At 43.5% G+C, this 12030-nt stretch overlaps 2 protein-coding genes and 1 long non-coding RNA gene across 3 annotated transcripts; 1 reads left to right on the top strand and 2 right to left on the bottom strand.

Annotated features, from left to right (window-relative positions):
- Positions 1-2458: 2458 nt before the first annotated feature.
- LOC144704712 (uncharacterized) lies at positions 2459-4863 on the bottom strand. The gene is made up of 2 exons (XR_013581889.1): positions 3284-4863; positions 2459-2722 (listed from the first exon to the last, which is right to left on the bottom strand). It is a non-coding gene; the product is annotated as an uncharacterized LOC144704712 (long non-coding RNA).
- A 1701-nt stretch (positions 4864-6564) lies between these two features.
- On the top strand, positions 6565-8457 carry LOC144704696 (putative WRKY transcription factor 4). The gene is made up of 4 exons (XM_078577211.1): positions 6565-7007; positions 7096-7676; positions 7761-7916; positions 8009-8457. Exons 1-4 carry the CDS (start codon positions 6663-6665, stop codon positions 8385-8387), a joined length of 1461 nt encoding a protein of 486 aa, XP_078433337.1. The 5' UTR covers positions 6565-6662; the 3' UTR covers positions 8388-8457.
- LOC144704703 (26S proteasome regulatory subunit) lies at positions 8378-10519 on the bottom strand. The gene is made up of 5 exons (XM_078577223.1): positions 10347-10519; positions 10185-10245; positions 9839-9946; positions 8678-8993; positions 8378-8576 (listed from the first exon to the last, which is right to left on the bottom strand). The coding sequence occupies exons 1-5, from the start codon at positions 10485-10487 to the stop codon at positions 8555-8557; spliced, it is 648 nt and encodes a 215-aa protein (XP_078433349.1). The 5' UTR covers positions 10488-10519; the 3' UTR covers positions 8378-8554.
- Between the last annotated feature and the right edge of the window lie 1511 nt (positions 10520-12030).

The following is a 12030-nucleotide window of genomic DNA, read 5'->3' as shown; positions in this document are numbered from 1 at the left end:
TCTATCACTGTGTTATTATACTTTTCCACTTAAACATTAAATAATAATAAATGCTGTTATGTTTCCTTATTTACTTATTAAGTCTTATCATGATATACCATATTATAATTCTATATCCTTAGTATTCATATCAATGTATATTCCATATTTTCACTTGGAATGTACTTTGATTATACTTTTATTCAATATTACCTCTAAGCATATGACGTATTATATCTTTCTCACTTCTTAATACTTATATTCAAAATACCCAATGAATATCATCTTTCTATTTATTATCTGAACTGGCAGATACTATCTACCAATTTAATATTAATTGTTAATAATATTATATTGTTTTTTCATCATTTTTCTCCTTAATAGAACATTAAATATATTTATTTAATTTATTCTTTTAATCTATTTATTTTTTCTGATGATATCCCATTTTAGCTGAATCATGAGTGTTTTTGATGACATTGATTCTCATTGTTCACTATTATATCATAGTAAAATTTTATTGGTTTTAAATGGATACCAATTGTTTTATTTTTTTCCTTAAAAGATGCAAAAAGTTTTCTCCCCTACGTGGATTAATCCTATAATATGACTCTCTTGATTATTGTATTATTGAAATTCTCCAACATACATTCTACTTAAAATTGTGCGAGGAATCAGTGACTTAGTAATTATGTTATACTAATGCATGATAACAGACCCAAAAAATTTGCTGGATGATTAAGGACAATTTTGATCCTATCAAGCGAGCAACAACTGCTTCATCAGAGTGCTGACTTATGGACTAACATGTTTCACTTTGACTGTTAGCTGCTCATTATTTCAAAGTCAATGTATCAGGTTCAAGAAATGGAATTTCAAAGAAAATTCTGATTCAGACAAGACACTGATTTGTTTTGCTAAGTGCTTGTAATTTTTTAGGATCTCTAATCCATCAAAAAGGTATGCCCTTTTTAAAAACCCGTGACCCAAAACCAAAGATCTACGAAGAGAGCAGTAAGCCTAGAGATGTGAATCACTTCACACACGTGGTGTATATTATTATGATGAGAGTTGATGGTCATCCAGTGTTACGAAAAAAATATTGACTTAAAGATAAAATTCCAAAAATAACACGGGTTTTAACAAATACAATAAGAGTTAAAGTCAAACGAGATTATATTGGTGCCCATATGTGTAAGTTGATCTAATATCCCCTCATGTTCTAGCTTATATGATCCAATGGATCAAATTGGGAAGAATATGAGTACTAACATCATTTAAGGGAAATCGATATTACCTATCAATGTTTGACATCTGATTGACCCAATAAGTGGAATGATCTGATGCGACTCTAATGGATCAGATTGGAAATACTATGACAAGTACCATCATTCACAGGCAGTCAGGAGAACCAATCAATTAGGGTTCGCCCAACCGATATCCGTCCGATATCCGATATTGGACAACCGATATCCGATACCCGACATAAAACTGGGACGGTGTCTGATATCGGATATCGGATATCGGTTGATATCCGTCCTTAGGTGTAGACAGATATCGATACCGGATATCAGGGGGATGAGGACGAAACAGGTAACGCATACCGGATATCGAAATATTGGAACCGGTATCCGGATATCGATATCCGGTATCGACAGTAAAAAAATGAGCTTTTTCGTATCAATCTACGATATATGTACATATGCGTCGAATGGTTTTAATGTATTTTCAATCTCAGTTAATATATAGAATGCAAAATTTTTATTTTCTTCCATATGGGATAACAGGATTTGAAGTTTAGTGTAAACTCAGAATCCCGTTATCCCACATGGAAGAAATTAGAAATCTTTCGTTGTATATATTAAATGAGTTCAACTATACATTAAATGGTAAAATTATATTTTTATCTATACTCGCTATATTTAATGGCCCTTATATTTGTTCATTATTTAACATAATATTACATCGTCCAATAAATAGAAGTGAAAAGTTCTATTTTCTTCCATATGGGATAAAGGTTCGGAGTTTAACACCAAACCCGAATCCTGTTGTCCCATATGGAAGAAATGGAAAATATTTGCTTGTATATATTAAACGAGATGTGTAATCAATCAGAAAGTTCTCTTACTACTCTCTTGCCCACGTTAATCCATTCTAATCGCTGAATATTTATCAATTAAAAATATTTTTAAGTATCCTTTCGATGTGGATATCGAAATCCGATGTCCACACCCAATATCCGATGTCGTCATCCTCCCCCCTGAGATAGAGGCGGATGACGACATCGAGACGGATATTGGTATCGGATATTGGCACTATAGCAACCGATATCCGATACCGATATCCGGTATCCATATATAAAAAAAAAATGGATACCGGAAATTCCCTTTCTGGTATCCGATACAGCATCCGTCCCGATACCGGCATCCGGTACCGGTAGCGGGACGAGCGAACACTACAATCAATGATTGACATATGATTGGCCGAAGAAGTGGTATGATTTGATGGGTCTCTAAAATTCATACATGTATATAGTTTTATCCATGAATCATATTGTTTGAATGATAGAGGTAATATACAGAGTGCAGTAAGTTTCAAAGAAAGAAAATAATGAAAATACAAAATTATGATCTCTAACCACGATCTCCCCTTGGAAATTTTTGCTTCATAGAAAGGAGGAGAATATGGAGAATAAAATGAAAAAAATGAGGACAGCTTGTACGAAAGCCTCTTAACCATGGTCCTGATAGACAAATAAGAAGTTGAAGAAAGAGGAGCATGATGATAATAATGACAGGGAGGAGCCGGCTGGCATTAACCAGCAGCAACCTGCCACGCTAGAGAACATGAATGATGTCGGACGTCGTCAGGGACGTCGTCTGGTTGACACCGAATATGATGGTTCGGTGCCGATAAAGAATGATGGTATCGAACGTCGACGGCGTCGTCGTATGACGGATGCAACCCTAATGGGTTATGTAACTATGACGTGATAAATGGGTGTCCTACGTGTTGTACGTGCAGGCTTCGACTCAAGGGAGGCGCCGAGCTCCAAGCTAGGACGGGGTCGCCAGTTGATGGCGACGGTGGCCTCTCGAACCTCGTCGGAGCGACGAAGGCGTCTACGGCCAAACAGATTCTATCCGTAGGGCTCACACGTACTCGTCGTACCAATAAGACACTCACAAAGTCGTAGTTTTCTCTCAATTTGTCTCTCTCACCTACCTAGCCCGAGAGCGGTGGAGTTGAGATAAAAGTATACTGCAAAAGGTAAATAAACGAGCGTCGGGAGAGGATGGCGTACCTCGTCGGTGTGGCTCACGGTGCAGAATTTCGTCAACGTCGGCGGTGATTCAGAGCGAGTGGAGCGGAGAGACACCGAAGAGCAGACGGCGGCTAAACGAGCAAGATGATGATGTCGGAGCTACTAGTAAAGGTCGGGGAGGAGAGGAAGTGAGTGCCGCAACGGTTGCGGCTCCAACCAATAGCTGGTTGAGCTTGGCGCGTTTGTGGTGGACACATGACGCCGATCACGGTGGACAGCTACGGCGAGCGAGCGACAACGGGAAAACTCTCCTTTGTGGCAGAGTACCCGTCTAATAGCGCGACAGTTGCCCGTCGTGGTCGCACAGCCACCGGGAAGGTTAGCCCAACTGTAATGGGTTGACCGGCGTAGCGCGAATAGAAAGGCCGATCCGACTCTGATCCCGTTCTCTCTTCTGGTTGGTCGAGGTCCCGGAACTCCTTCGGCAGTAGTCATTTGGCAGTGAGGTTCAACCGGGTAACTCAATTCCCTGGCATCTGAAATCTGTCGGCAAAGAGACCAAAGGAATATTCCGTCACCTGGGGCCTGAATTTTGTCGGTAGAAGGTCCCCAAAGGGTTGGTTTGGTCGTCGAGCTCCTGAGTTCCGTTGGCAGAAAAGATCAATGGAGCCGATCGCCGGGCCGGGCCACAATTTTCGGCTGGCTGGACGAAGCCCCGAGCGACCGGCGGCGGGGAAAGATTGAATCCCGGTCGTGCTGTTTTTTAGACGGAGCCCAAGCAGCCGGCGGCGGGGGAAGACTCAAATCCAGCCGATCGTTTTGTCTGGCCGGATGAGGTCCGGAGCGGCTGGCGGCGCGGGGAGACTCAAATCCCGTCGAATCGCATCGTCTGGCCGGATGAAGCCCGAGTGGCAGGCGACATGAGAAAGGATCGATTCCCGTCGTGCCGTTTTGTCTGGCCAGGCGAAGCCCCGATCGGCCGGTGGCGTGGGAGTCGGCAGCCAATTTCACAACGGTTCGTTGACCTTAACGAATCGGAATTGAGGCAGCTGATCAATCGCGCTGAAGAAATTCTCCTCTTGCACCTGTGACAATCATCGTTCGAATTGGAGCTCGCAATCCACCCAGCAAGAAAACCAGCACATTCGCCCTACGATTAGGAAGCGGGATAACCTGAAAGCAGGTAAGATTCTCCTCCCAACCCTTCTCGACCTTCCTTTTCTCCCTTTCCTCTCTTCTATCTCTTCTCTGAAGAAGGGGGAGACCAGAAATGAACAAAGACAATCTCTAATTCAATTCTTCCTGGTCTGCCTTTTAAGGGCGCCCCCTCTTCCCTTTTAAAGGGGAGAAGTCAAATGGGCCCCCTAAATGGGTCAACAAGGGGGGAAAATAGGTCCATTAGGGGGGCCCTTATACAAATGGGCTCCCCCATTACAAAGTCAAAAAAAGGGAAAACATAAAAGAAACAAGGGGGAGGCGAAGACTAGGGACCCCTCCCCGTGACGACGATGATGGACATACGGGATACGTCGCCAACGCGACGAAAACACAATGACGAGATGGGAAAAACACAAAAACACGAGTAAGAACGACGAAAATGAAAACATGACAATTGAGCATTTATCACCCGATCTTCGATGACGGTGGTGGGCAGCGCGGATGACGTCGTCGACGATCTTTGATGGCGTGCATCATCAATGCATGTTCATGAGATGAGGCATAACCAGGCTTTAGTATCAATGCAAGTGATATATTATTATCAATTCAACAGATCAATTTTAGATGAATCAATCATTTATAGATTTTTTTATTGAACATTATCTCCAGGTCATGATCTAATTAAATTTTTTGATTCATCATAACTCTCTAGGTCAGTATGTGAGAAAAATCAACTCATTTTTGGTTTGTAAAGCATAAATTTTGAAATGAAGACCAAATATAACCTTGTATTATTGCCCTATTAATGTAATATGTTTTCTATTATGGTATATAAATGATTATGATATGGAAATTTATATTCAGGATTTCTTGGATGATTTTCGGAACAGATTCAAGGGGGGAAAAACAAAGATATATTACCCTCGCAGTTGATTAAACTCCTTCCTTCATACTTGAAGTGTTTCATTCTTTGTTGGAGATGAGGCGGATATTGTATTGATAGCATCTTAGTCAGTAAGAATATCAATTATCATAATTCTGCAAAGACTGTAAAAAAGTTATTGAAATGTTAAACTTCAAAATGAATGGGTCTTCTATATATCTCAAGGATTTAGTCTTTATGCCTATGAGACGTCCTATGGAAAATTAAACTTCAATTAATGATTTATAGAAAGAAAAAAGTTCGAAAGTCCTCAGGGATTCTTCTATAATATTCAAGGTAGAAGATGGATAATCCGTTCTCACATCCTAGGTCTTGTGGCTGAAGTAAATTATGGTTGGCTCCTAACTCTGGATATCCTCTGATTCTGGAGGGCATTATCTAGTGCGAAGTAGGCATCCTAATGGGACGGGATAAACTTTGTGAAATAAAATGAAAGATGAAGTAGGTTCCCAAATGCCCTAAATAGAAGAAGAAATAAAACGGGTCAGGACAGATAAGAGGACAGGACGGCAAGATGCGTCATTCGTTCTGTCTTTAGTAAGTTGACAGTCAGAAGAAATTTCAACTTTTCAAAGGCAGAAGTAATGTCACTCTCATCTTTCCAAGACCAGGAAAAAATACGATACAAGAGAGATGGGCCGATGGAAAAACTACAATTGTCGAGCTAAAAAACAACTATTCTCTACAATTTTATGAACATAATTATTATATTTTTAATTCAAAAAATCTTGACACTAGTCAGCTTATACTGGAATGCGTTGAAATGTCGTCTTTGGTAACACAGCCTGTACAAAATAGCAGGGAATATAATTCAAAGTACTAAAATATAAAAATACCATAGAGTTTTAACCATACAAGCATAATAAACGGAGAGCTACCAGTCTGGACTTTGCGACATGTCCCACAATTCATCTATCAAACTCATGCAAAGCATAATACCATGATGTAATAAACGGGAATATTTTTTGGCTAGGAAAATATCAGAGGCAGGATTAAATCGGACGGTCAGGATGGGGGGGGGGGGATCACGAGAAAGGGGGAGTTGACGCGATAAATTGCCTGCCGCCCTTGTCGTCACGGTCGTGGACTTGGCAGTCAACCGACTCGAAACGCCGTCAAGTGTAACGACGAGAGATAGCGGCGAGTCAGGAAGACGGCAGGAGCAGGACTGACGCCGTCAAAATGTCTGGTCAAAAATGGTCAAATGGGGCGAAAGGAGGACCGTCTTCCTCCCCCCACCCATCTCTCTGGTTGCGAGTTCTGAAGCGGCTCAAACCCGAAACCCTTGGTCGTCATCTCCTCTTCTTCCCCCCCGCCATGGCCGAAGACCCGAGCTCCGAAGCGCCGAGCTCGACGAGCACCGCCCAGGGCGAGCCATCGAAGCCTCTTCATCCTCCTCCGGCGGAAATTGAAATCCCTTCGATTCCCGCGGTCGGAATCGCCATCACTCCTCCCTCCTCCTCATCGCCTTCCAAAGAGGCCGAAATCGTCGAATCGTCGAGAGCCGGCAGCGAGCAGCGATCTCCGACGACAATCACGATGAATTCAACCGCCTCGGCCGCGGCCTTCGTCTCCGTGCCGGTCGACGCGATGAGGCTTCCCTTTGTCGCCGTCCCTTGCTTCCTCGCCCCGGCTTCTCTGCTCGAGACCTCCGGTTTCCCGGTACTTTTTTTGCCCTAATTCTGAATTTCCGATCGGCCGTGAATTTCACCTCACAGGCTTCGCGTGAGGCTAACTCTTTCCTTGTCAGAGTCACTTCGCCATTACGCATCAAGCGGTGCTGGCGACCGTCACTGCGCAGGCGCAGATGCAGGCCGCCATGGCCCCCATCTCCTTCGCTGCGCCGCAGGCCGCGGCCTCGGAGGAAGAGCAGGCCGTCGAGGCGAAGGCCGAGTCGACGCAGACGGGGAGCATGAAGACCCCCGGCGACGGATTCAATTGGCGCAAGTACGGGCAGAAGCAAGTGAAGGGCACGGAGAACGCTCGGAGCTACTACAGATGTACGCATGCGAGCTGCCCGGCGAAGAAGAAGGTCGAGCACCGCCATGACGGGCTGGTCTTGGAGGTGATCTACCGCGGAGGGCATAACCATGAACCTCCCGCCAAGCCCAGATTTGCCAAGGACAAGAAGCCGCTGTCCGTCGTCTTGGCCCATGATCAGGAAATCTCCTCTCCGGGCAGTGCGATGTCGCCTCCGGCTTCGAAATCTGAGACGGCGAGCGTTGCCGGCGATGGAATTGAGAAGCGGCTGCACTGTTCTAGCGATTGTGAAGCCGAGGCGGATGTGAAGGGCAGAGGAGCTCCCGTGGAAGAGCCCGATCCCAAGAGGAGGCAAGATGATTTTTTTCTTGCCCCTTTTTTCTTTTTTTTCAAATTAAATCCTCTGATTGAGATGCTCATCCGTTTTCTGTTCAGGGCTGTGGAGAGACCGAGGGCGTTTCCCGTTGTCATCAAAACGGCCAGGGAGCCGAAGATCATCAAACACGCGGCAGCTGATCCCGGGGCTCTCAGCGATGGGTACAGATGGAGAAAGTACGGCCAGAAATTTGTCAAGGGGAACCCAAATCCAAGGTTTTTTTTCTTATTTTCTTGGTCTAATTTCTGATGGACCTGATGTCATGTTTACCTCGGTGATGATCATGGATGGCATCTTCTTCTTTCAGGAGCTACTACAGGTGCACACATGCGGGCTGCCCGGCGAGGAGGCACGTAGAGAAGGACTCAGCCGACAATGCCGCCGTGATCATAAACTACGAGGGCAATCACAACCACGACCTCCCTCCGGCCCGGTTGCCCACTGCCGCTGCCGCCACCGCCGCTGTCTGCCCTCCTCCTGCCACCGAGCTGCTCGTCGCTGCCGCCGCGGCCATCGAGGCCGGGGACCGTGCTGTGCCGGCCCTGCCCGTCTCTGCTGTTGATCAGACGCCACCAGAGTCCACCGCCGACAGCTCTCTCGAGTCGGCGCAGACTCTCCTCAGCATCGGCGGCCCCCGGCAGATGTTCGACGACCACCGACCCCCAGTCACCGTCCAGAACTCCTGAAGATCTGCCGTGTACTATTTGTTTGTAAACTCTCAGACGCCAAGTTACAAGTGTTTAGTTATCATCGAAATGATTGAGTCAATAGGGGGTGGGGGAGAGGTTCAACGTTGACCAGGAACAGAAGGGTTGACGTTGACTTCACGTTGACATTGACTTCTACAGGGCTCTCACAGGATCCTGAAGTGGCACCTAAAAAGGCAGACCAGAAGAGGGGTAAATTCAGTTAGACCACTGGAGTCAAAGTTAAAGACAAAGACAGTCAATATCAAAGTCAAAGGACAGGGGCTCACCCCAGGAGCCCACGGCCATGCCACGCTCTGGGGGTGACAGTGAGGGTCAACGGTGAGCCCTGGCGCAAGACCGCCACCTGCACCGGCTTCCCTTGGTTCAGCTGGGCTTCAGAGGCCAGCCTAGGGAGCAGGTCATCCCCCTTCCCCACGTCACCGAACCGGAGAACGAGATCGCCGAGACAGAGGCCGTCCACCGAGGCCGGTGATTCTTCACTTATCTCATCTATCGTTGCAAATGGTTCGCCCGGAGGAGAATAGTCAACGGCCATGGTGGCACTGCCCGATGGTTCAGCCAACGGCCCACCTGAGACGGCCGCTGTGCCAAAACAACAGTATCAGGAAGTAAGGTTCATGGACAGATGAATCGGAATAGGAGGGACAGAACGGGGCTGAACGGAAAATTAGAGCAGCCATCCGTCACAGAGTCTACAGTAACGGGTTTTGTTCCCTTAATTCTGTTGAGCACTGGTCTGAACAGATGACTGATGACGGATTGGGTTCGTGCCGTTTTGTTTTTATCCGTCTTTTAACCTTATCCAGAATTAACTTAGTTGGCTTCCTCCATCACTTCAATAAAGCGTTTCATATTAGTCTATCCTTGACTCATTACTTAGCCTTTTTACAGAGGCGATTAACCGCATCAAAATTCCAGAATTAGAAGCATTCAGTTGACTGTTGGTCGCTGACAATATGCTTAATCAGATTAATCTCTTTTCAGTTAATCCGGCCTTTGCTTTACCTAATCAGGAGTCTATCTACGGAGGAAGTCAACGTCGTCCTTTGACTTCCCAAGGTGAGCAGAATTTGACGCATCCGTCATGAGAGACGGTCAATAGTTCACCGAAGAAGGATCTTACAAGTTAATCGAAATTTCAGATTTTTCTGTCACTATTTAGCAATAGTTCACCGAAGACGGTCAGATTTTTCGGTCAATAGTTCACCGAAGACGGTCAATATTTAGCACGATTCGAAGTAGGCAGTTTCATTTTCAATGTATGAGAGTATTGAGAAAATATCGACAACCATAAAAGAAAAATCGATAGAAGCAAGTACTGCCGGCCGATAATATAATATAGAGTAGCGGAAAGAACCACGAGGATACCACTAGAAAATGGATCAGAAAGAAATCGCAAAAAGTTTGATAAATGCTCTCTTTCATACCCGTGTCTCTTGGATAACTTGATGGGCTCTGATTGAGTTTTCCAGAATGCAAAACTTGAAGGTTCTGATCAATCTTATCCGTAATGTTTTTGTGGTCATTGCGGAGCTCTGGAAATTTTAAAGCAGGGAAGGGTTACAAGAGATCCCCAGCAAAATAAAATTTGTAGAAAGCTGCTGGTAAGCAGAGCGCAAATCCATTTAGACTTATGAAACTTTCCGACCGATAAATAGAACAATAAACCACAAGGATAAAACCTATCCCACACGAATAAAGAGATTCCGCGATATTGATGAGTAGTGCAGAAACCCTAAGCCAGACCAGGATCCATTCTCTATACTCCCTCACCAGAAAGCCGATGACGATCCGACCGGATAGCTGGTATATCAATATCTGCCCGTGGAAATCCCTGAACGCACAGCGTCGATAAACAAATTAATCAAGAAATTCGAGGATAATCACCTCCGAAATAAGGCGAAAAAAGGTAAAAGGTAATGAAAAGCGGCCAACCTCGGAGTCCAGAAGATTCCCAGTGATTCCGGGGCCGCCAGGAGCACAAAGACGAGCAATTATCGCATTCATCTGAGCCTCCATCGATGTTCTCTGATCCATCAGCGCGATTGTCTCCGCCTTCAGATTCGTCCCCACCATCTTCCCTAACTCTTTCGCTTCCTTCGACTTCAGTCGCCTTCGTTACCGACGATCAAGAGCAATTTATAGTCATACTTCTTCCTCAATTTAATTATTTTTAACTCCAAGTATTTCTACATTTTTAATTCCCACTTTCGTTGATGATAGATTTCAATAAGGGAATTAGTATAGACTTTTTACTACGAGGACGGCATTACACATATTTCTCTATAAATTTAATTACATGGGCCTAATATAGTCTGCGTAATCAAGATTGATGAGTAATATTACTAATATTTTGTGTATTGAGCACAATAAATTGGTAAGTCAACGAAGAAAAGTAGAATTCTCATATTACTCTAAAGATGAAGAATCATGAGGATATGTATCTAAAGATGGATAATTCTAGAAAGACAGAGGTACACTTGGATGTTACTCCATTGATATTGTAACTGCTCATCATGGATGTCCTGCCTAGTGTCTTTGACTCGAGGACTGTGGGGCTGAGTTGCATGTAATTTAAGTTCCTGAAATTTTAAATTATCAAGTTTACATTTCTGAGGAAGCTTTGGCCAGTTTTTAGTAATTATGGACATACATCGTTTGGTACTAATAATATTGACATCTTTACTGGAGTTTTAAGATGTAATATTTGTCTCAATTAGTAGAAACAAATATTGGATAGAATGTTGAGGACCAGATAGTTGTCATAATGCTGAACTGAATTCGAATCGATAATATGTTTCCAATGTTGAACTTGAGGCATCGTATTTATATGAAATTTAAATTTGGATATATTGGAATAAACATGTCTTCCAAATTCACATGTTCTGTAAAAAAAAAATTATATTTCCACTTTATCAGTAACTCGACTAGAAATTTGAGAATAAAGATCATTTTACTGATATTCAGTTCCACATTATATGAGAATTAAGGATCATGCTTGAGTTAATAATTAAATGAGTAACAAGTGAGATAAGGATGTAAATAAATGGGCAGAAACTAGATTAAGATAATAGTGTTTAAGTAAACAAGATTAGTTAAATGGAAAATGGAAAAACCAGCAGACTAATACAGAACGATGCACTCGAAATGAACTGTTACATCAAGATAGTAGACTACATGAAGATAGTAGAACCAAATTTTTGCAAAGAGGTCATGGTTGTATTACAGGCTTCCAATTAAGAATTTTTAAAATTCAGTAACTGATAATAATTTAAGATAAATATAAATACAGAGTATTTAAAGTAATTAAAATATTTTCTACAAAGATAACACAATCAAGATCCTCGCATAGAAAATAGATCGCTGACTTCTAATCGTAAAAGTAAGTAAATATGGAGACAAGGAGAGAACTATGAAAAATGAGAGACAGAGGGAACGATTAACATGGTTAGAAAGAGAGTATGTGTGAGGGATAGAGGATGGACGTGTAGGTTTCAGCATGGTCGAACACGATAAGAGCATGACAATGATGCGGCAAATTGAGGCATCATGACAACATGACAATATCAATGTCAATGAAACCACTCATGTCACATTTCAATGCAAATCTGCCCTCAGC

Source organism: Wolffia australiana, chromosome 1, assembly GCF_029677425.1.
Source record: "Wolffia australiana isolate 7733 chromosome 1, ASM2967742v1".
Classification (NCBI taxonomy): domain Eukaryota; kingdom Viridiplantae; phylum Streptophyta; class Magnoliopsida; order Alismatales; family Araceae; genus Wolffia; species Wolffia australiana.
The sequence above is the reverse complement of the archived record's forward strand: the minus strand, read 5'-3'. Positions and strand labels throughout refer to the sequence as shown.